At 43.1% G+C, this 26,196-nt stretch overlaps 1 protein-coding gene across 1 annotated transcript in view; it reads left to right on the plus strand.

The window, feature by feature from the left end:
- The first annotated feature begins 450 nt into the window (after positions 1 to 450).
- The window catches only part of RAB32 (RAB32, member RAS oncogene family), a 58,318-nt gene continuing 32,572 nt past the window's right edge, over positions 451 to 26,196 (plus strand). Inside the window, exon 1 of the mRNA XM_075862861.1 lies at positions 451 to 1,085. Coding sequence (XP_075718976.1) covers positions 842 to 1,085 — 244 coding nt within the window. The 5' untranslated portion in view covers positions 451 to 841. The remainder of the gene's footprint in view (positions 1,086 to 26,196) is intronic.

Consider the following 26,196-nt stretch of genomic DNA (forward strand, 5'->3'; position numbering starts at 1 on the left):
CACATGGAAGTGCTTCCGTGTGCTGCGCGTGATTTTCATGCACCCATTGACTTCAATGGGTGCGTGATGCACGAACAACGCACAAAATATAGGACATGTGGTGAGTTTTACGCAGCGGACACACGCTGCGTAAAAATCACGGACTGTCTGAACGGTCCTATTGACTAACATAGGTCCGTGCGAGGCGCGTGAAAATCGTTGCACAGACGTATTTTACGTTCATCTGAGTAAGCCCTTAATGGGAGCACTTTTTGACAGTATTTATAGTGGCATTGGCATGGTTATTTGGGGCACTCTAACTAGATTGTCGCACTATTAATGGGGGCACTTTTTGCTGCACTGTCAGTGCACCGTTAATGGGGGCACTCTGGCTGTCATTGTTTATAGGGGCACGTCCAATATTTGAGGGCGGGGCTCCGAATTTTGAGTCCTCCTGAAAGTAGTTTCAGAGTTGGTAACTCTGGTAATAAGCGTCCCTCAGTGTTCGTCCAGCCCCGTCCCTGCAGCATATCGGACCGGACTGGACGTCCTCACGTGTATATTACTCCTCACCGCTCCCCCTCCCCGGAGCCTGAAACAGCGGCGAGAAGTGCGGCTTCCTGTCCTGTGACTTGCAGTCAGGTGGTTGGTTCCTTGAGTGACTGGGAGGAGAGAAAAGAGGAAAAAAGTTCGTGGAAGAAAAGTGAAGTTCGTGACATAACGAGAGCGGCTTCCCCGTGTCTGTACGGCATGAAGTGAGGGGATGCGGACATAAAGTCTCTGCACAACCACCGACCGGACGCGTTATATCGGCTGTAAGAACCAGGCTTCCTCAGTAAGCGGCCGTCTTGTCTCTGACTACATGGCTGGGGAGACGGCGGGCGGGGAGCCCGGGGCAGCCGCGGGGGCCCCTGAGCGCAGAGAACATCTCTTCAAGGTGCTGGTTATAGGAGAACTGGGGGTGGGCAAGACTAGCATCATCAAGCGCTACGTGCACCAGCTCTTCTCCCAGCACTACAGGGCCACCATAGGCGTGGATTTCGCCCTGAAAGTCATCAACTGGGACACTAAGACTCTTGTCAGACTGCAGTTATGGGACATTGCAGGTAAGTGGACGGAACTTTGTTGCGATAAGTGTTCTCTCAAAGGGGAATTCCACCAGAAAGTTTGGAAGCCCCATTAGTTTCCAAAACTATAGCGTGCAAACACCTTTGGCAAAGCGCAGAGATTTCATCACTAGGAATCTGACACATTGTAAACAAATAGCAATATAAATCCTATAATTTCCAAGGGAAAAAAATGAGGCGCTCTTTATATTGCCTCATCCCATTCATTCTGGAAATCTGTGCTGGTCCGCTGATGTTTTTGTCTAACCAACATATATTACAAATCACCTCCAAAAAATTTGCTTGAATATCTGAGTAGTTGATTTTTTTTTAATCTAATGTGACAGCGTTTGTCAGTAATCATCATATAACTAAAATTTATATATATATATATATACAGTAGACAACCGGAATAGTCCTATATTGTTCTGGTGAACATGACACAACGTGTAGTATGTAGTTACCCATTTAAATGGGTGTTGTATAAAATGTACTATATTGCTGGGTGTGTACGCGCCTCCAACTGATCAGCTGATCTCACTGGGCGAGTGCAGCTGTGCCCTGGGCGATCTGGTGATCACTAGATCACATGTAGAACGGTGGTCAACACAGATGGGGATTTGAAACTTCACCGCATGCCTACTATCTGATGGCAGGTTTTTACACTTAATATGAAGTTTTTTTTAAATAATGGGGCAGGTTAAGTGAATTCTGGCTCAAATTGTGTCAAAAATTTGTCCAGATTTCTTGTGTCTTGGACCCTTTTCTGCACCTCACTAGACGGTTTTGTAAAGTGTCCAGAAAAGTCAAGTCCTAAAATGCAGCATTTATTAATGGCATGCGGCACAATTTCAATCCAAAATACTGGAGTAAATTATGTCTGCCAAGTGGTGACATAGGAGAAACCAGTATCTAAAATGTCTAGCAAAGTGCGCCAAATCTATCTCCCAGCAGGCGCTACTGAAATAAGTTTGGCGTATCCTTCACCTGAATACATTTGTTTATTGACCGCATTGATTATACAAGTGAAACAAGTTCATGTGTTTCACCGCTAAAATGGCGCGGGCAATGAGCCCATCGCTGACTGCGAAGCATACTACAGAAATGTGTGAACCCCATAATCATTTCATTAGTTTTGTCTACTCATTTAAAGAGGCTCTGTCACCACATTATAAGTGGCCTATATCGTACATGATCTGATCGGCGCTGTAATGTAGATTACAGCAGTGTTTTTTATTTAGAAAAATGATCATTTTTGACGGAGTTATGACATATTAGCTTTATGCTAATGAGTTTCTTAATGGACAACTGGGCGTGTTTTACTATATGACCAAGTGGGCATTGTGCAGAGGAGTGTATGACGCTGACCAATCAGCGTCATACACTTCTCTCCATTCATTTACACAGCAGATAGCGATATAGCTATATCACTATGTGCAGTCACATAAACACACTATAACATTACTGCAGTGTCCTGACCGTGAATATACATTACCTCCAGCCAGGACGTGATGTGTATTCAGAATCCTGACCACTTCTGTAGTGTCTCTGTGATGCACAGCACAGCGAGATCTCACTGTGAATGACAGTTTACAGCGTAATCTCGCGAGACTACACCTGCTGTGCTTTAACTCACGGAGACACTACAGAAGTGGTCAGGAGAATGAATACACATCACGTCCTGGCTGGAGGTAATGTATATTCATTGTCAGGACACTGCAGTAACGTTATAGTGTGTGTATGTGGCTGCACATAGCGATATAGCTATATCGAGATCTGCTGTGTAAATGAATGGAGAGAAGTGTATGACGCTGACTGGTCACTGATTGGTCAGCATCATACACTCCTCTGTACAACGCCCACTTGGTCAAAAAGTAAAACACGCCCAGTTGTCCATTGAGAAACTCATTAGTATAAAGCCTATATAGGTCATAACTCCGTCAAAAATGATTTATAGGGTTTTACACTCCAGTCTTAATATAAAGATAGCTGGCGTAAGATGCGCATTACTTAATAAGAGGCGCATTAGGGGCATTTCTGGCTGCTTGTTTGCCGCAAAGGGACATCTATGCAAGCTTCGAACTGTAGTAGATTTTTGCTATAATTTATGCCAGTTTCTGGCGTAAATTATAGTAAGTTTGTCGGACCGCGGCAGGCCATGCCCTGTCTTGCTAAGCCCCGCGCACATTTTTGGAAAGAGATGTGATCGGCGTAGATGCATCAAAAAAATTGCAATTTAAAGAGATTTCCTATACGTAATTAGCTAAGCAGATATTTGCCCTTTCAAGAGTTTTGGAAAGCTTGGTGACACTTATTTGTGAGCTTCAACGATTGGATATTAGTTGTCACTCCGTTTTCCCAGAAACGGCTTGATAAAATATTAGGGCCGGGTTCCCACGTAGCGTAAATGCGGCAGAATTTCTGCAAAGGAATTCTGTGCCTTCGATTTCACTAGTTTCAGTACTAGTTCAATTAAAGTACCGCAAAGTGAATGAAGTTTAATGAAATCTGATGTCCGCACTGCAGAATTTTTTTCTTTTTTTTTCTTTTATTGAATTCAATTGGTACGTAAAACCTGCAACAAATAGGCAAGTGTTACGACATTTGCTGCGATTCTGCCGCAAAAATTGCAACTTGTATAAAAAAAACAAACTTTTTTTGGGTTTAAAATGAATAAAACAAAAAAAGCTTATTCTTACCACCCGGGCGTTGTCATAACGATGCTTTCTTCATTTCTCCTTCTTCCAGGCTGGCCTCCTGGGATGACCTTTCATCCCATGTGACTGCTGTAGCGGTCACATGGGCTGCAGCATCATCCCAGGAGGCTGGACTGCGCAGATGATGGAGGGATGCATCGCCATGACTACGACCCGGGGTAAGTATGAATTATTTTTTTTTTTTTCAAGTGCTGCGAAAATTCTGCCCGAAGAACTGCACCACAATGTGGTGCGGAATTTGCTGTGGGTTCAAGGTCGGATATGCAGTGTATGCGACCCGTGGGAACCCAGTCTTAGATTTCCCAAAAAGCTTAAAGGGGTTTTCCAATACTTTATTTTTTTTTTTAAATCAATGCAATGTTCCTCTATTAATATATTAGTGCACTCTGTCTAGCTTTTTCTTGATAATAAATGGTTTTAGTAACATTACTCCCTATTGTTTACCTGGAGAGGTTTGTTTTGCTCAGTAAGTTCATTCCTCTTCTCTTCCTGTGTTTCTAGTCCCTGCATGCACTGCTCTAGTCCCAGCATGCAATGTGCATGCAGCAGTGCACTTGCTCCGCCTACTACACCCAGCTCTACTAACTTCTGCAATCTCAGTCTTCATTTTGGTGCTCTCATTCTATTACTGCTAGCACAAGCTGAAATCACTGGATATCTGCGTTTTTAAACAACACTGACCCTATATGATGATACGTAAAGTTTGGTCTTTATAATTATAAGTTTTCTAAATGTATATTAACTGTTTATACAGTCTTAGTTTTAAATACTGTATTTTATATATATATATATATATATATATATATATATATATATATATATAATAAAAAAAATTGAATTCTAACATGTGAATTGGGATCAAAGGAGCAATACCTGTGGATCGCCGCTGCATCCTGTGTCGGAGATTCACAGTGAGCAAGAAAAAACTAAAGGGAAGCAGCGCTCCTAACTAGCCATCGATGAAAAATAATTCCCCTTCATGTAACTCTGCTACCTGTCAACTGAAAAGTCATCCACCACAGGGAAAAATGTTAGTCCATCATGTCTGATTCCCAGGTGTTTCTTTGCGGTACTCCTCTGTGTGGAAACATTTTTCACTCTGGCAGCTGATTTTTCCATTGACAGGTAGCAGAGTTACACAACAGGAAAACAAATTCCCCATCATGTAACTCTGCTACCTGTGAACTGAAAAGTCATCGGCTGTTTGAAGGGGGTGCACCGCTCGTATAAGCGCTGCTTCCCCTTACTTCATCACACTGTGAATCGCTAACTAGTTCGTATAGAAGCGAAGTATTGCCTAATTATTTTTTTTGGGCTTCCAGTTCAGTTCTGAAGTGGCTTTGAGGGGCCTATATATTAGACACCCCTATGAAACACGACATTTTAGAAACTAGACCCCTCAAAGTATTCACAACAGCATTTAGAAAGTTTATGCACAAAATGTTTTACCAGAGAAACGCAACTCAATACTTATTGTCCAGATTCTGCAGTAGAAATATCCCACATGTGGCCCTCGGGCGGTAATGGACTGAAGCACCGGCCTCAGAAGCAAAGGAGCACCTAGTGGATTTTGAGGCCTCCTTTTTATTAGGCACCATGTCCGGTTTGAATAGGTCTTGTGGTACCAAAATAGTGGAAACCCCCAAAAGGTGATCCCATTTTGGAAACTAGACCACTTGAGGAATACATTGTAGTTTTCTTGGGGTGCATGCAGCTTTTTGATCAGTTTTTTATTCTATTTTTAAGTGGCGCGGTGACTAAAAAACAGCAATTCTATTGTTTTTTAATTCTATTTTTGTTACAGCGTTCACCGTGCGCTATAAATGACATATTCACTTTATTCTATGGGGCGATACGATTAGGGCTCATTTACACGAGCGTATTATACGTTTTTGCAACGCGCGTCGCAGGGACCTATGTTACTCTATGGGGCCGTGCAGACAGGTACGTGATTTTCACGCAGCGTATGTCCGCTGCGTGAAACGCACGACGTCCTATATTTGTGCGCTGTTCGTGCATCACGCACCCATTGAAGTCAATGGGTGTGTGAAAACCACGCATGTCGCACGGAAGCAATTCCGTGGGACGCGCGTGATTCGCGCAACAGCACTGTAAAGGATGAATGAAAACAGAAAAGCACCACGTTCTTTTCTGTTTACAAACATCCAAACGGAGTGTCATAATGATGGCGGCTGCGCGAAAAGCACGCAGCCGCGCATCATAAAGGGCTGACACACGGAGCTGTTAAGTGCTTTTTGCGCACGCAAAACGCCGCGCTTTTTGCTTGCACAAAACGCACACGCTCGTGTAAACTCGGCCTTACGGTGACACCAGATGTTTATAGTTTTTTATGTCTTATGGCGTTTGCACAATAAAATACGTTTTGTAAAAAATCATTCACTTTTTGTGTTACCTTATTCTAAGAGCAAGAACTTTATAATTTTTCCATCAATAAAGCCGTGCGAGGACTTATTTTTTGCGTAACGAACTGTAGTTTCGATCAGGACCATTTTTCGGTAAATGCAACTTTTTGATCTATTTTTAATACATTTTTTGGGAGGTGAAGTGACCAAACAATTGTGATTTTGGTACGGTATATTATTATTTTCTTTTACGGCGTTCACCGCGCGGGATAAATAACGAAATAATTTTGTAGTTCAGGCCGTTACGGACGCGGCGATACCAATTATGTATCGTTTATTTATATATTTTTATTAATAAAAAAGGACTGATAAGGGAAAAAAAGGGGGATTTTTTTAACTTTTAATTTCTTATTTTTACACATCTTTTTTAACTTTTTTTTTTACTTTATTACTTTGTCCCACTAGGGGACTTGAGGGCAGGAGGCCCTGATCGCTATTCTAATACACTGCACTACATCCGTAGTGCAGTGTATTAGAACTGTCAGCTATTCACTGACAGCAAGCATAGTGGGTCCTGACTTTGTCAGGACCCACTAGGCTTCCGTCGATGGCATAGCCGGACGCCTTTGTTTGGTGTCCGGTTGCCATAGTAACCATCGCCGGCCGCTATCGTGTAGCAGGCCGGCGATGGTAACTTAACCCCTAAAAACCCGCGATCTCTATAGAACGCGGCTTTTAAGGGGTTAGACAGCGGGGACACAGCGATCGGTCCCCGCTGTAGGAGCTGCGGCAGCTGCTGTACGAGACAGCAGCTGTCACAGCTCCTGCACCTGTCGGGAAGACGGCCGAAACGGCCGTTATTCCTGCAACTTCGTATACACACCGCTACACACCTTCAACCTTGCGCATGCGCAGTGTAATATACACGGCCGCTGAAGACGCAGCCACATAATTTCACAGAGCATGCGCGGTGGAGTGTGTTCACCACGCATGCTCTAATTCAATAAAGAAGCACGTGGTACGGTTACGTCATTTTTGACGTAACCGTACAGTGTGAAAGCCGGAAACCGGAAGCAAGGCAGAAGACCAAATGGACGGGTCTGCACAGGAAGTGCAGATTTTGCATTGCTAAGGGGACGGCGACGGAGGAGGATATACGACGCTACAGCCATCTGATGAAACGTAAGTACATTGGAAAGTTATATCTTTTTCATTGTTTTATTTAAATGTAATTTTTTAGTTCCGGAATACCCCTTTAAATGCAAGGCCTTAGGCTATGTTCACATCTGCATTGGAGACTCCATCAATTTTGATGGGAAAAGTAGACCTGCATACAGCGCTATTTTTACTGTCAAAATGGAGAATGCCTTAGCAGAACCTGATAGACCCCATCGTAAGGCCTTATTCACACAAACGTGTCCGTTTTGCGCGCGTAAAAAACGCAGCGTTTTTCTTGTGTTGCAGTTCCGTGTGACAGCCGTGTACAGTGCGTGTCTGCGCTTTTTTACGCGCGTATGTCACGCGTTTTTTTTACGTCCGCAAAATAAACTGATGGAGGTGTTTTTTATTTTCCTCATTTCTTTAGCAACTGTTGCGTGAAAAACGCATGGCACACGGATGTGCGTCCGTGTGCTGTGCATGATGCGCAAAAAACGCACAAGTATAGGACATGCAGTGAGTTTCACACAGCGGACACACACTGCTTGAAAATCACTGAATGTCCGAATGGCCCCATTGACTTGCATAGGTCCGTGTGACGTCTATTGTTTTAACCCGCGTAACACGGATGTGAAATACGCTCGTGTGAATAAGGCCTTAGTCAGAGCGGTCCGGTCAGGTGCCACTGGTATCCGTCGTGTGATGGATCTGGCTATGCGTCATGGTTTCTATCATAAACGGAATCCAACACGCAAGTGTGAACAGAGGCTTAGGTCCCATGACACGACCGTAGATTCTGTCTAATTATGGACCCATTCATTTTTATGTCCGTGTTGTAGGAACCTTTCGTAAAAAATAGGACATTTCCTATTTTTTTTTATTCTACAGACTGTCCCCCATACTTTGAAATGGGAGCACGGTTGGCAAATGCGGGTGACTGTCTGCACCCAGCTGTCACGTGTGCATGGGGCCTCACTTTTTTTGGGGGGGTTTTCATGAAGACATATACTTTATTACCAATTATGTAATTTTCCTAAGGAATAAGGTTGCAAATATTTACTTGGGCACATTATACCAAACACAGTGCACCTTTACTCCGTTCGTATTCCAGGACATATGGCCCTTAGCAGTTTTTTGGATTGTGATCAAATACAATAAATATGCTGCAAGGCATTTCAACACATACGAAAGAGATGGTACAGGTTAATATTAATGTTGGCAATCAGTGTGAATCTCTATCTGAGCCAACAGACCGGTAATTCATAAAAAACAAGCAAAACAGATTTTTGTCACTTCCACTTTGGAGTGAGTGTCATTCTGAATGTAGATGTTGGGGGTATGTTCACACGCTTAACTAAAAACGTCTGTAAAACTTCTGTTTTCAAGGGAAAACCGCCTCTGATTTTCAGCAGTTTTTTTACGGACGTTTTTGGAGCTGTTTTTCTATTGAGTCAATGAAAAACGTCCCAAAAAACGGCTCAAGAAGTGACATGCACTTAAGGGGCGTTTTTTTACGCTCCGTTTTTACAAACGGCCACGTAAAGAAAAACGCCCAGTCGCAACAAAACACTGTATTTCCCGTTTGAAATCAATGGGCAGATGTTTAGAGGCGTTCTGCTTCCATTCAGCCGTTTTTTGAGGTGTTTTAGGCCCGAAAAACGGCTGAAAATAAGCCGTGTGAACATACTCTTAGGCTTCTTTCACAGTACTGTTAGTATACGTTTACCTTTCTTCCATCAAAGGAAGAGGGGATCGAAAGATTAAACAGAAAGCAACGGTTCCGTTAGAATTACCATTGATTTCAATGGTAATTCCTTTGTTTCAGTTGCTTTCCGTTTGTCACCGTTCGCTATATTTCAGTTTTTAGTTTGCGGAAGCAAAAGCGCAGTCTGCAGAACTTTAGTTATGAACAAAGCCTTAGACTTCATTCATGGGTTCCGTCGTAGCTTTCCGTCGGGGGGAACCTGTGAACGGAAAACAAACGGAAACAATAGGTTTCCGTTTGCATCATGATTGATTTAATTGGTGACTGATCTGTTGCAAATGGTTTCGGTTTGTCACCGTTGTGTAAGTGTTTTGACAGAATGAATAGCGCAGTCGACTTCGGTATTGATTCTGTCAAAACAACGGAACCCTTAAACAAAGGTGACAAACGGAAACCATTTCCAACGGATCCGTCACCATTGAAATCAAAGGTGGTGCAAACGGAAACTTATGGTTTCTGTTTGTTTTAGTTTGGTTTCCGTTCAGGGGTTCTCCTGTCGGAAAGCTACGACGGAACCCATGAACGGAGCCCAGGCGCAGATGAGAACGAAGTCTTCGATTCATATTCTCAGGCGACGTTTTCCAGGTAAAGACCTGAGGAATGTGAGTTCATCTCACTATGCTGTGTTGTGTCAACAGAACAAAAGATCATAAGGAATTAACCTCTAAATGTAATGTCCCCAAGACATTACTATAAAGATAATGTATTGTAATTGTATTTTATGACCTTTTTCCAACTATTAGGTACTGTCACTTTAAGAAGTAAATGTGAATTTGCAATGCGCTGTTTATAGCTTATGCAGGAGTATCAGATACAGGGGAAGTTTCCAGAAGGTGGGAGGAGCTTAGGAGAGAGAGGAGGGTCCTGAGGCAGTTGGAGAAGTCAGTTGCTGAGGAGAGTTGCAGAGAGTGAGCAGTTGAGGTAACAGCAAAGTGGAGTTGCTCCTGGGTTTTATCCATCCTAGATCCAGAGACAGGCGGCCTACAACATCAGGCCATGGAAAAGCTCGCAGAAGGAAAATGAACAAGCTGAAGAGAAGTAGTTCTTAGTAAGCCATTTTGGGATTTTGAACAACGCCACCATGTATGTTGGCGAGTCTCATCCTTCATTATACTAGCCCTGACTACCCGTGATAGAGGCAGAAGTAGCACAGGCCATTACAGAGATTGGACAGATACTGCATTGCCCGATTGGACAGACACTGCATTGTCCCGCATACTATGGGGTCAGCTATGCACTAGAATTGCCGAGGGTAGGATCAGAAGAGGAGCAGTGAGGGAGGGTCGCCCACTCCTGCGGATTAGATGAGAAGCAGTAAACTTCGGGGGCTGCATTGTATTGGAAGGATTGAGTTTTGCTATAAGGAATTGTGCCTCCATTCTATGTGGAAGATTGTAACCGCCATGTTTGATGCTGAAGTAAATTGTGCCGCGAGCTAGCCTGTTCAACTACCACCTCAACCTCCTGTCTTATGCTGTAACCATCAAGCGTATTGTGCCCAGTAAAATCTACTGTGAAAGTTTATTGAACCCTGTCTCCTGGAACATCTTTATTTCGGGATACACCACATAACACCCCAGGGGACAGAGAACAGGGTATCCCGTAAACACCATTTATTTCACTGGTTCCGAGGAGCGGGAGAGAGAGAGGGCGCCGCCGTGACCAAAGGGTGCCAAAACCAACGCCAGCTCCTAGAGCCCCCCCTCCCTCCGCGACTCGGTGCCCGCGGTTTACCACATAAATATTAATCTGGTGGATGTGACCCATATTTATTAAAAAAAATAAATGGTTGGGTAATTTATTCAATGTGACTTCCTTTTAACGGCTGTTCTTGAAATTTTGGAGGTTCATGGAAGTATCCATGTCAGTCACAGGATTTAAAGGGTTCTTAACAGGACTGAAGAGTAGATCTTGTGGATCCCACCTATAGTGGAAAATGTATCCATATGGACAGTCCTTTATTGACTATCTATTGATGGCTACGGATGTCTCTTGTCCACAGATTCAGCTGTACCAAAGTATAGCATATAAGTAAACATACCTGCAAACATGGTCCCTGAGAGAGAATCGGCGCTATGTTTTCCCTCCCTATTTCATTTACTTGTAATTACTGCCAGGGCATGAAGGACACTTCTGCAATTACTGTTGGATGGACCCTGGCGGCATTAGTGGCAGATGAGGCAAATCATGTGACTATAGGTGGAAGATATGGGACACTGATGGGACTACTGAAAAACAGGCCTGGCACTGCTGCAAAAAAAGTTGAAAGATGAGAAGAGCCATTTTACTACTAGAAGGGTGGGAAAATCATTGCTGTTCCTATTGCTGGAAGATGGGGTGTTTTTAAAGCGGATCGGTCACTAGTTTAGTAATGCCCAGTCTCCTAACTAATCTATTAGGCGCTGTCACGCTGATCATTCTAGTGAAGATTGTGTCCCAAACGGTTAATTGTTTTAAAAGTTGTGATTTTTTTTTTTTTTTCTAAATATGGTTGGTGTTTGTGTTGTCTGTATGACGCTGTCCAGTCAGCGTCATACAGCTTCTCCCCTTCCCTGCACATCGTGATCTCCGCTTCAATCACGAGATCATGCTGTGTTTACACTTATGGCCGCAGCTCCTTCAACACATCGCCTTAGCGCTCATCCAGGAAGACTGTCCCTGGATGCAGGGATCGTCTTCCTGCATGAGCGCTGAGGCGATGTATTGAAGGAGCCAAAAACTGCATCAAAACTGTGTGTGTGATCCTAGCCTTACTGGTTTCGGTTACTACGGTGTGGTTTTACTGCAGTCGCGGCAAAAGATGCATTTTGACCACGACCTGTGAATACAGCCTTAGGGCTTATTCAGACGAACGGGATATACGTCCGTGCAACGCTCGTGATTTTCACGCGCGTCGCACGGACCTATGTTAGTCTATGGGGCCGTGCAGACAGTTGCGTGATTTTTACGCAGCGTGAGTCCACTGTGAAAAACTCACGAAATGTCCGTTCTTTTTGCGTATTTCGCGCATCACGCACCCATTGAAGTCAATGGGTGTGTGAAAATCACGCATGCCACACGGAAGCACTTCCGTGGGACGCGCGTGATTCGCGCAACAGCAGTAAAACAATGAATGAAAACAGAAAAGCACCACTTTCTTTTCGGTTTACAAACATCCAAACAGAGTGTCATAATGATGGCGGCTGCGCGAAAAGCATGCAGCCGCGCATCATATGGTGATGACACACGGAGCTGTTAAGTGCCTTTTGCGCACGCAAAACGCCACATTTTTTGCGTGCGCAAAACGCACATGCTCGTGTGAATCCGGCCTCAAGGGTATAAACCCACACAACGTAAACACTGCAGATTTTCCGCAACGGATTAATTGAGGAAAATCCGCAGCGAATTACAGTAGCCCCCCCCCCCCACACTGCGGTAAATATCCGCCGAAATGTCCGCACATAAATTGCTTCAACCGCTGCATGTCAATTCTGCAGATACGCAAGACTTCTATTGCGGGTTTACCCATTGAATTCAAGAACAAAGCAGTGTGTGTTTTGCGATTATTTGCAGTGGAATCACAGCAATGCGCTGCAAAAATCGCAAGTACGAAAAAAAAAAGAAGATATACTTACCAAGAGTTCCCTCCTCCAGTCCGGCCTCCCTGGATGACGTTGCGGACCATGTGACCACTGCAGCCAATCACAGGCTTCAGCGTCACACGGCCTGCAATGTCTTCACAGGAGGCCGAACTATGCGGCGAGAAGAGGGAGGGGGTAAGTATGAACGTTTATTTTTCCGGCGCTGAAGCGTAAGGTGGAGTTCACAATTCCCAGTTGCAGTTTGTTTTTAATGTTACTTTCTGTTCTTACAATATTCTCTTTGGATCCCATTGGAGCTTTGTGTGTATGTAGATCTATAGTCTGTGTTATGTAGGTAGATGGATAACACCGTCATATGATAAGGTTCTCTACAGAAAAGGCTCCTATATTACAATGTCATATTTTTCTGTCATGGGACAAAACAAAAAAACACTGTTCATTGCAAATACTTGCTGTAAAACAGAAGTGCTCATCACGATTATGTTGTATGGTCCCTTGTTCTAATAAACATATTTTTTAGAGTCCTGATCCTGATATCGCAGAGCCGTCATCACGTGTTTCATCACATCAGTCACGTTCCAGCTGTACAGCTGGTCTGTGTTTGGAAGGAGTGTGGTTGTCACACAGGACGTAGACCGTTGCATTGTTGCCATGGTCTCCTGAGATTTCTACATGTAAAATAAGACCTAGAAGCATTTTAGGAAGCTGTTGAGAAACACTTTGTAGAACCGGAATTAACATATGTAAGTTTTGTTAGTGAAATCTTAAGATAGAAATAAACTATAGTTGCATTTACACATAGCCATGGAGATACGTTCTGTGTGTAAATAGTCCTAATGATTCTTTTGATCTGATCATCATACTATAGCGGTGGGAACCTGATAACCGCTCACAGCTTTTCCTATTGGTGCTGGGTTAGTAAGTGTTTGTTTGTATCAGTTTATTCTGACCGATCCCGGAAAGATTTTTCACGTTAAATTGTAATTATAGTTAGGGATGCATCGAAACTTCGATACTGTTTCAACAACCGTGCATCCTCAAACGGATTTATTCTGTTTTCGCTAATAGTTTGGCCCACCACTTTGTGTCCACATTAAGGAGTGAAATGGGTCTTCAGCTTTCACAATTCAATAGGTCTTTACCCTCTTTGGGAATTATAGTGATAAACGCTTCCAGTATTTGGTGAGGGAGAAATTTACCCTGTAGGAAAGAATTGCATAGCGATAAAAAAATGCGGAAGCAAAATGTCGGGAAAATTTTTTATAATACAAAATTGACAATCCGTCAGGGCCTGGACTTGTCCCTCCAGGAATTGATGTCCGTACCTTAAGAATTTCGTCCGATGTGTACGGTGGTGTCCAGTGGGGGATTTATTACTATCCTCCACCTTGTCACTTACTTATTAAAACACTTGATACTACTTCTATGTTTCCTTGGAGTTACCATTAGGTCTTTAGATTTGTCTCTGGCCGGTTTGACCATATCTATTGACTAAAATGTAGAAAGAGCGGTATAGTGCACGTCTCTTGGAGTGGAGTTATGTTCCCAGCACATGTTAGTCCTGGTCAGCAAAAGTGCAAAGAAAACAGTGAGGGTCTTTCCCAGATCTATGGTTACGCCATATGCACTAATTGAGTTGCTAATTTTGGTAGCGTAACGGCCACAATGACCGCAATAAAATTGTAGTTCTATGTCGTGAACTGCTGTAGTACTGATAGTACTCTGTCAAATGTCAATTCGTTCTCCGTATACAATTGAATTCCGTATTCGCATACCAGCCACAGGGACCGGAATAAAAAAATTGGAGCTTTACTCCTGAAACTGAGACCGTATATTATGCTGAACGTGTCCTATTGTCGTGGAAATCCATCGCTCAAAATATATTAGACTGAAATTTATACGAGTCCAAACAGACTCTCAAGGCCAGACCCCATTAGTCAGTATCCTAATTAGGATATTTCACCGATTTTATATATCGAGAGAGGAGAAGAAAACACAGACACGCTGATATGTTCAAAAATACTCCTCTGAAAGATTTATTACCAGACTCAAACTGTTAAACTGAAATTCAGAAAGGGTGTAGGCTTGAGGTAAACCAATCAGAGACAATGTAACAATATTTGTTATTCAGTAAAAAGCATACAATAAAATACATCCCAGATACATCATTATAATTCTTCACACATTAGGTTTTGCAGGTGTCTAATCTATTTTGGACAGAATATTCTCGTGGAGATGGGGAAGACCTTCCCTCACGCATACTTGCCACCCTCCCATCTCCCTCCCTGTCCATTCCTTACCAACTTCGCATGGGAACCAAGGTCAAAGATAAAACATACGAAATCAACATTACTTGTATTAAAGGAACAATGACTTTCCTATTCACTACAATAAAACCAAGATGGGAACTCCAGACAAGATGGCTGCTGCATGAAACGAAATCATTTAAACATTATCACTTTCACATAATACATATCTTAGTAATTCGGCATCCTGCTTGATAAGCAAATAAATCATCCTTCACACTATGTACAACGGAGAGTCTTGACAGTATTTGATATTATATCAATGCCGTCCACACTGACCTTCTAGGTGAAGGGACATGTTTGTGGGGGTCTATAGGTGGCACTTACTTTTGCACTTCCTTTTGAAGCCAAACGCTGACAATAGTGCTGTGAAGAGGTGCTGCAATGGTCGATACTCCTGATCCCAAGATGGCCGCAGTCACATCATCCAACTCTGTTATCTTAAGGGGAATCCGGTTCCCCCACCTTCTTCTTAAGGTATCTAGATGTGGCAACTGGAGAGCGAAGTTGTCGGTGCACTAAGCAGGGTATCGTGCACTTAAAATGAGGGTTACAGACCATCCTCTGCTCTGTGACAGTCTCCCGAAGTGCAGGCTGAGATAGAAAATGGCCACCTCGTGGACACCTCCATGTGTTCCAGGTGCCACATGCTGCCAGCATTACGGGCCGAACTAGTTCTGTGCTGTGGGCAGTCTGGAACAGCTCGTGTGCAACTTCGATGATGTCCAGCAGAGCACGATGCAACGGCACACCGCAAAGGAAGACTGCGGACGGAGGCTGTGAAGGCCGCGAAATTCACGGAGTGTCGGTATCTGTCAAATATGGAAACCGCTCCTCTGCACCTGCGATGTCGGCTGTATCTCTGCAATTGCCTCTCAGCAGGAAAGGTACTCAAAAATCCCACAGTATAGGCCAGTTCTCTCTCAAATAGCAGGAGCTCAACTATCATGCGACTGCTTGTCAACGTCAACTTTGCTGCTACTGTAAATGCTGTGGAATTTCCGCACAGCGCTCCGTTGCGGAAAATTCCGCAGCATTTACGCTACGTGGCAACCCGGCCTAAGGGTGCGGTCACTGTGTGGAAGTGCTGCAGATTTTCCCCGCGCTTTTTACCCTTTACAACGCATAGGTTAAAATCTGCATGTCACTCATGAAACAGAAATCGTCCGCAGCATGTGTTATAGGCTATATTCACACATGGAAGATTTGTTTCATTTATTTAAACTCTCTGCCGCAGACTGTTTTGATCTTTGTGACAAAACTTTTTTTTTTTGTTTCACACACTCGCTTTCTAGAGTCATAACTCTTTGATTTTTTTCCATCGACCTAGCCGTATGTAATGCCACAATTTTGGAGTACATATAATTTAAAGCTTAAAGAGGCTCTGTCACCAGATTTTGCAACCCCTATCTGCTATTGCAGCAGATCGGCGCTGCAATGTAGATTACAGTAACGTTTTTATTTTTAAAAAACGAGCATTTTTGGCCAAGTTATGACCATTTTTGTAATTATGCAAATGAGGCTTGCAAAAGTCCAAGTGGGTGTGTTTAAAAGTAAAAGTCCAAGTGGGCGTGTATTATGTGCGTACATCGGGGCATTTTTAATACTTTCACTAGCTGGGCGCTCTGAAGAGAAGTAACATCCTCTTCTCTTCAGAACGCCCAGCTTCTGGCAGTGCAGATCTGTGACGTCACTCACAGGTCCTGCATCGTGACGGCCACATCGGCACCAGAGGCTACAGCTGATTCTGCAGCAGCATCCGCGTTTGCAGGTAAGTCGATCTCCGTGTGTCAACCGCAGTTTGCGGAAGTGTTGCTAGGCGACGACCGGGAATGAGTTCTGTCGTCGTCCTGTTTTACCTAGGCTTTTTTTTTTTTTTTAATCCGCATTTTGCGGATTACATACGGATGAACTGCGGATTACATACGGATGTACTGCGGAGGACATTTCACGGAACACGGTCCTGGAATTTGCGGACCAGAAAAACACTACAGTCGTGTGCATGAGGCCTAAAGTTTATACTAATTATTTTCCGAAGTGAATCCTGTGATACTGGAGAGCAAAGGGACAAATTTTTTTTATTTTTACGGTGATAACTATTGTGTACTTCAACCTGTATAGGAACTTTGTGGAAAGTTTTTAGTTTGCACTTTTATGTTTATTGTGACATTCTAGTTAGGGAGATGTTAAAATTAGAGATTGTTGAGTTGTACAAATTAACTTTAGCCTAATACGAGTAGCGTCTGAAATGAGAATGCTTTTCTGTTGACAGTAAATGGGCACAAGGGTCACGGCAAGTAAACGCAAATTAGCTGTGATTTTATTCTGTCCTGGTTTATTGCTTTCTATTCGAAGACGAGCAGTAATTGCTAGTTTGCTTTATATTGTATGCAATTTAATAATTGACCCGAAAGCATGGCATACATGTTACAGAGAGGGTTTGTATGAAATACGTTTTCATAGAGAAATTAAATTCAACATCCATTTTTTATTAAAGAAGCAACTGAAAATTAAAATTGTATTACACAAAGCATTGGCCAACTTGTATTCTTGTGAACTTTTCATTTAGGCTGCATTAAAACGCAAAAAGATAGTGAGCATTTTACCGTACATAGTTAGAAGAACTGCTGCCAAGTGCTGCATGTCCTAAAAGGAAGTCCATGCCAACTGAATAAAAGTTTAGTCAAAGCGTATAGCGTTATAATATGAAGTCTCCTCCAGCCCAACTCCTTTTTTTTTTTTTTTTTTTTTTTTTTTTTTAGCAAGTACAATATTCTTGATCTATTAATATGGTAAGAACTATGATCTGTATTCCTCAAATCATGCATATGTCTGTGTCCTGTCTAATGTGTAGGTTGCTCAGCTGTTTCAGTACCTCCCATACTCTTAGATGAAGATAACCACATGCTTAGACACCTCCCCATACAGTCACCTTCTGGATGCGGTGGACAACAGCTGCTTCAGCTTCCAGAATGGGTGTATAAAATATCAATTTATTAGATGGCTTTTATTACAATAGTAAATTGAGATCTCGTACAAGCCCTACCATTAAACGGAACCTGTCACCAGCATTTCGCCTATTAAACCAGCAATACCTGATAGAGGGTGAAAAATCATTATATAACCCAGGAGTGTTGCTAGGGTCTTAAAAGATCAGGGGCACAAGCACAGACATATGGTTACAGCCCCCCCCCCTGACAAATATAATATTTCTTTTTATATATATATATATGTATATGTATATGGCTGGGTGATCTTGGCAAAAAAATGTAATCGTTTTTTTTCAGTACTTTGGGCGATTCTTCTATATGAATCTCGCTTTTTCCTTTTTTTTTTCTGTTTTATTTAACAGTAATACCAAGAGATAATTTAATAAACTTTCTTTATATAGATAACTCTTTAACATATATTGCTATAATTATTGTACGTAACGTAAGAACTTTTAACGTCTGCAAATACTCTATTTTATCATAAATACAATTGGTATTGGTAGACAAATAGCCTATCTAATTGATTATAACTTCTGTGTTCCCCGGCAGGGAACAGGTTAACAGAATCTGTAATCAATGATGCGCTGCGTGCACTAACATCCCTCTCTCCAAGTCACCACCTCAGCCGGTCTCCGACATTGCTGAATTCATACGACCGTGATTGGTCCGTGTGTCAGCCGGATTTTGTGGCCCGATCACGGTACATGTAAACGGGACTCCTGGCATCATAGTTATTTAGGCTACAATCACACGACCGTGAAAAATGAATGGCCATTAAAAACTGATCAATGGTCTGGTCAGGTCAGTTTGTTATGCCCATCTTGCATCCGTGTGTCCAAATTCTCGTCCAAATTCTCATCCATTTCCAGTCGATCTTCCATGGCCGTTTAAAAAAAAAAAAAAAAAAAGTTGGGTTTCATTTGTCAGGGTAGATGGTGCCACACCCCCTTGCAAATAGCACCCCCACCTCTATGTAGATCGTACCCCGCCTTGTAGATTGCAGCACTACCTCCCTCCCTTGTAGATCGCACCCCCCTACTTTTGCAGATCGCAGCACCACCTGCCTCTTATAGAGTGCACCATCTCCTTCCTTTGTAGATCGCGCCGCTGTAGCTGCCACTAGGTGCTGAATCCCCAGCCAAAGGTTGGCGATGCATTGGCCAGGGATTCAGCTCCTAGTGGCAGCTACAGCGGCGCGATCTACAAGGGGGGGGGGTTTGGTGAGATCTGCAAGGGGGGTGCTATCTACAGCGGGGCAGTGTCTACAGGGCGGTGTGGCTATGTACTAGGAGTCCTTGCTCTTCCCCCCCCCCCCCCCACGGAACTGCTGTTCCGTACTGTATCATTTTGTTCAGTGCAGTACAGCAGTTCCATTGGGAAGCCGAGATAGAAGGGGGCAGACCAGACAGTGGCGGGGTGGAGATTCCTCCTGCGGCACTAAAGAATCTATTCTTTTAAACCGGATCGTGAGAGTCCTTGAGGGCAAATTAATCAAATTAATTTGATCGCCCAGCCCTACGTATATATCGGAGGTGGCATATCTATAAAAATAAGGCTCCTATAGCTACACCGCTGGATAGAATTGGATGCATTGTCTCAGCATGCAGTATCATACATGATAGGCTTAGATACGTGGACCCAGCAGACGGTATCACACACGATAGACTTAGGGCTTATTCAGACGAGCATGAATCTCGTCCATGTGCTGTGCGTTGAAATAACGCTCAGCACACGAACCTGTTGATTTCAATCAGGATATTCACACATGCGTGAGATTTCATGCAGCGAGTGTCCATTGCGTGAAACTCACTACATGTCCTATATTAGTGCGTTTTCACGCACCTATTTGCCCATTGAAGTCAATGGGTGCGTGAAAACCACGGACCGCACACAGGCGACATCCGTGTTTCATGCATCAATTACATTGAAAAAGAAAAGTGCTTGCAAGTGCGTGAAAAACGTATGCCACACGCAACGTAAACTGATGCAATGCACACAACAAGATTTACTCACATTTTTTTACGCGCGTAAATATGTCAAGCTCGTGTGAAAGTAGCCTTCGATACAGGGCCCCAGCAGTAAGTATCCTTATACTAACCATCAGACAAATTTGGTATTTCTGGTGCCCCAAGAAAAGTTATGTCTCGGCACTCTAATCAAAAACACCTGTAGGGCATGCCCCCTGTATATAGTGTCACAAGCCACCCTGTATGGTTCCACATACATCCCCCTTGTAGACAGTGCCATGCAGTCCCCTGTAGGTAGTCCCACATACCCTCCTTGTCTCAGCAGACAGTATCATACATGATAGGCTTAGAAACATGTCCCAGCAGACAATATCACACATGATCGACTTAGATACAGGGCTCCAGCAGTAAGTAACCTTGTACTAACATATGTCCACCCCCCAAAAAAATTTGTCATTTATATTTATAATATATATATATATATATATATATATATATATATATATATATATATATATATATATATATATATATATATACACACACACCCACATAACTTTTGAACGGCTCGAGGTAGAGGGTTGAAATTTGGTGGGATTTAATGGGATCATGATATCTACCAGTTAACACCCAAAAAAACAAACACCTGCCCCCTTGTGGGCGGTTGGGTAAGTGGGGGCAGCAAGATCTTAAATGGCACGGTCTGTCGAGTGGGGGCTCATTTGAAAGCGCTTTTTCAATATGCGAAAACCAAGCCGCAATCGGTTTTGAGATAGGATTTTTTTTTTTGCTGAGATATTTAAAGAGGCTCTGTCACCACATTATAAGTGCCCTATCTCCTACATAAGGAGATGGGCGCTATAATGTAGGTGACAGAAGTGCTTTATATTTCGAAAAATGATCTATTTTCACCACGTTCGGAGCGATTTTAGCTTTATACTAATGGCGTATTTTTACTTTGCACAGTGTTCCAAATTATTATGCACATAGAATTTAAGTGTCAAACATTTAGTTATTAGTTTTTCAATTAAACTCATGGATGGTATTGGAAGGATCTCTCTGCTGCCGAAAAACGTGAAATAGTGAAACATTGGATATTTCAAGAAAACTTAAGCGTGATCATAATGAGGAAGGTTTCTGCCAGACAAATTAATAGGATTAGGAGAGCAGCTGCTAAAATGCCATTGCAAAGCAGCAAACAGGTATTTGAAGCTGCTGGTGCCTCGAGTCCCGCGAACCTCAAGGTGTAGGATCCTCCAGAGGTTTGCAAGTGTGCATAAAGCTATTATTCGGCCACCCCTAAACAATGCTCACAAGCAGAAGCGGTTGCAGTGGGCTCAGAAATACATGAAGACTAATTTTCAAACCTTGTTTACTGATGAGTGCTGTGCAACCCTGGATGGTCCAGATGGATGGAGTAGTGGATGGTTGGTGAATGGCCACCATGTCCCAACAAGGCTGTGAAGTCAGCAAGGAGGTGGTGGAGTCATGTTTTGGGCTGGAATCATGGGGAGAGAGCTGGTAGGCCCCTTTAGGGTCACTGACGGTGTGAATATGACCTCTGCAAAGTACGTAGAGTTTATGACTGACCACTTTCTTCTGTGGTACAAAAGAGCCGTGCCTTCCGTAGCAAAATTTATCTTCATGCATGACAATGCACCATCTCATGCTGCAAAGAATACCTCTGTCATTGGCTGCTATGGGCATAAAAGAAGAGAAACTCATGGTGTGGCCCCCATGTTCCCCTGACCTCAACCCTATTGAGAACCTTTTGGAGCATTCTCAAGCAAAATATCTATGTAGGTGGGAGGCAGTTCACATCAAAACAGAAGCTCTGGGAGTTTATTCTGACATCCTGCAAAGATATTCAAGCAGAAACTGTCCAAATACTCACAAATTCAATGGATGCAAGAATTGCGAAGGTGATATCAAAGAAGGGGTCCTATGTTAACATGTAACTTGGCCTGTTAAGTTTTTTTATTTTATTTGAAAGAGCTTTTGATTTCTGTCAATATGACCTCCTGATGCTGCAAATTCAACAAATTACCATTTTAGTTCTCTTTACAACCTTTAAAATGTTTTGATCTCTGTTGTGCATAATAATTTGAAACCGTGCATTTTGAGTTTTTTACTTCTAAAAAAAAAAATCTGTTAGGAGATTTGTTCAATAAAATTCGCATTATACTCCAACGGTTGATGGCTTGAAGATTATACTGACTGTCATTTGCATCGACTATTTAGGAAAATCGGCAAAAATAACATTTGCATAATAATTTGGAATGCGGTGTAGACCAAGTGGGCGTTGTACAGAGGAGTGTATGACGCTGACCAATCAGCGTCATACACTTCTCTCCATTCATTTAGTCAGCGCATAGGGATCCTGCTAGATCAGTATGTGCTGTTTTAGGGCGGATTTACACGAGCGTGTGCGTTTTGCGCACGCAAAAAACGCTGCGTTTTGCGTGCGCAAAAGGCACATTGCTCCGTGTGGCATCACATATGGTGGGCGGCTGCGTGATTTTCGCGCAGCCGCCATCATTCCGACACTCTGGATGTTTGTAAACAGAAAAGCACGTGGTGCTTTTCTGTTTGCAAACATGCTTTTGACTGCTGTTGCGCGTCCCACGGAAGTGTTTCCGTGTGGTGCGCATGATTTTCACGCACCCATTGACTTCAATGGGTGCGTGATGCGCGAAAAACGCAGAAATCTAGGACCTGTCGTGAGTTTTACGCAGCGGACTTACGATGCGCAAAAATCACTGACAGTCTGCACTGCCCCATAGACTAGAATAGGTCCGTGCGATGCGCGTTGCACAGACGTATTGCACGTTCGTGTAAATCCGCCCTTATACTGACACATTAACGATACTGAAGTGTTTAGACCGTGAATAGACATTCCTTCCAGCCAGGGTGGGATGTTTGTTCACAATCCCGACACTTCGGTAACGTTTCTGTGGTACTTAAAGCCGAGCAAGCGTAATCTCGCTGTAACCTGTCACAACTGCGCTATTGATTTCGTCAGAAAACCGGAAACCTGCCAGAAGCTGTGGTTTCACTTTCCGTTGCGGGGTTCACCTGACGGAAACCTCCGACGGAAACCCCGGAACGGAAAGTGAACGGTGATGTGAACAGGCCCTTACTTTTGTTGGAATACTTACACATTGACACTGCAGGTGGTTGAACATCACCATTTTAAATCTTATTGTATTGTATTGCCCTGATCACAATGGAATCGTACATCCGTCCTTACAATCCAATCACCCTTAAATTGTGAGATAAAGTGACCATATGTGGCTAAATATTAAAATAAGCCTGTTTATTAGCCTCAACGATTGCTACAAAAGGTCACCACATCATATATTCAAATTCACTATCCTGATAACCTCAAACATCAAAAATCTATACAAAATATTGCCTAGAAATAACATTTCATGCATCCTCAATCAACATTTTCTCCCTATGCCCCCCCCCCCAGGATGACCCCAATTCCGACAGACTTTTTAAAATTAGGCCCCTCAAACTTTTTCCCACGAAATCTACACCCCCGACAAAGCGATTTCAGTTGATGAATCCCTGGTGCACTTCAAGGGCAGGCTGAAGTTTCACTAATATTTGCCCAATAAGCGTGCCAGGTACAGGATCAAGGTCTACAAGCTGTGTGAGTCTGAGACCGGATACACACATGCTTTCCGGATCTATGAGGGGAAGGACAGGACAATACAGCCCCCAAATTGTCCCCCCATACTGTCCACAACAGGGAAGATAGTGTGGGACCTCCTACACCCACTGTTAGATCAGGGGTACAACTTGTACTTGGACAACTGGTACACAAGTGCACCCCTGTTCAAATGTCAAAGACAAAAAAAACGTGGCATGTAGGACGGTCCGAAAAAATCAGTGGCACCTTCCCAAGACCCTCATCGGCCAATCCCTGCCAATTGGAGAAAGCAGGGCATTGCTGCAGGATGGGGTCCTGTGTTTGAAATACCGGGATAAAAAAGATGTATGCATGCCGACATCTATGCATGATGCCAGCTGCACCCCTGTCCCCACACGTGGAATCACAACGTCCGCAATGAAGCCTGTGTGCATTCAGGCATATAATAAATTCATGGGGGGGGGGGGGGCGGCTGGTGGTGGTTGACCTGAATGACCAGGTGTTAAAGCCGTATAGTGCCATGCGGAAAAGCAAAATTTGGTACAAAAAATTGTCAGTGTACCTTGTACAGATGGCACTGTACAATTCATTTTTCATTTTCCGTAAAGCTGGATACCATATATCAGTGCGACACCTGTCCATCAAAACCCGGACTCTGCATGAAGAACTGCTTCCGCATGTTCCACACCTCGCTGGATTAAAAAAAATTATACTTTTGAAACCCCCACACCTCCCTTTATCATTCTGGTCTTTTACCCATTTTTAAAATTGGATACTCAAAAAAAAAAAAAAAAAAAAAAGTGCGAAAATGCAGTAAAAACCACTGGAAATCTGCAGGTGCACATTTACTTTGCTATAATCAATGTTTAATAATCTGCAGGAAAAAACGCATAGTTTTCGTAGCAAAAAGAGCCGGAAAAATGCACTCTTTTGCATCTTTCTTGAGTTTCTGCTGCAGGTTTTCTTCCGCAGAAAATCTGCCGCCTGTGTGTGGGAACATATACCCTACGTTTTCTAAAATGCCATTGTATACTGCAGCAACAAGCTTTTCCTACACTGGAACTATGTGCTACCAACTTTGGGTCAACTGTTTGGGGAAGGCCCTTTCTGCATTTAAAGAGGCTCTGTCACCAGATTTTGCAACCCCTATCTGCTATTGCAGCAGATAGGCGCTGCAATGTAGATTACAGTAACGTTTTTATTTTTAAAAAACGAGCATTTTTGGCCAAGTTATGACCATTTTCGTATTTATGCAAATGAGGCTTGCAAAAGTCCAAGTGGGCGTGTATTATGTGCGTACATCGGGGCGTGTTTACTACTTTTTACTAACTGGGCGTTCTGACGAGAAGTATCATCCACTTCTCTTCAGAACGCCCAGCTTCTGGCAGTGCACAGACACACAGCGTGTTCTCGAGAGATCACGCTGTGACGTCACTCACTTCCTACCCCAGGTCCTGCATCGTGTCGGACGAGCGAGGACACATCGGCACCAGAGGCTACAGTTGATTCTGCAGCAGCATCGGCGTTTGCAGGTAAGTCGATGTAGCTACTTACCTGCAAACGCCGATGCTGCTGCAGAATCAACTGTAGCCTCTGGTGCCGATGTGGCCGACACGATGCAGAACCTGGGGCAGGAAGTGAGTGACGACACAGCGTGATCTCTCGAGAACACGCTGTGTGTCTGCACTGCCAGAAGCTAGGCGTTCTGAAGAGAAGTGGGTGATACTTCTCGTCAGAACACCCAGCTAGTAAAAGTAGTAAAAACGCCCCGATGTACGCACATAATACACGCCCAGTTAGGCTTTTACTTTAAACACGCCCACTTGGACTTTTGCAAGCCTCATTTGCATAAATACAAAAATGGTCATAACTTGGCCAAAAATGCTCGTTTTTTAAAAATAAAAACGTTACTGTAATCTACATTGCAGCGCCTATCTGCTGCAATAGCAGATAGGGGTTGCAAAATCTGGTGACAGAGCCTCTTTAAAGGCCCTACATAAATAAAAATTGTGACCTCAACCCCATCAAAAACTGTTGTGATGAACCGGAATACTTACATGAGCCGTCACTTGATGAAAGAGGTAGGTGTCCGTCTTCACTAATTCTCTTGTGACTGTATGGATACGATATCGCACTGTCCTGTTCCAATATTTGTGGAAAGCTTGGTACCATATTATATAACAGTAGCAAACTTACAAAACACATTTCTGTGAACTTCATCCATGTTTATGTAACATCTGGACAGCAATGTTCTTCCACTGCAGAAAAAAACATCTAAACTGGAAGGCCTTCACTACAGCTGAACACTTTAGGTGACTTATTAGAATTATTCTACATATTTCTTTAAGATTTAGCCCGAATTCAGACTAGTATATGTCAATGTGACGGCCGTTAAAGGGAATGTGTCGCTAGAAAAAAAAAAATATATATATATATTTTTTTTTTTTTAGTTAGTATATAAATGACTACACATTGTTCTAATTTTTTCACAAGTCAGGAAATATTATAAATTTAGATTCTAATTTATAACATTTCCATGTGCTGGTCAAAAGAGGGAGCAATTCCCAAAATTGCAGCATTGGCATGTGGTAAAGCAACCTCATTGC

This window comes from Rhinoderma darwinii, chromosome 4 (genome assembly GCF_050947455.1).
Source record: "Rhinoderma darwinii isolate aRhiDar2 chromosome 4, aRhiDar2.hap1, whole genome shotgun sequence".
Lineage (NCBI taxonomy): Eukaryota > Metazoa > Chordata > Amphibia > Anura > Rhinodermatidae > Rhinoderma > Rhinoderma darwinii.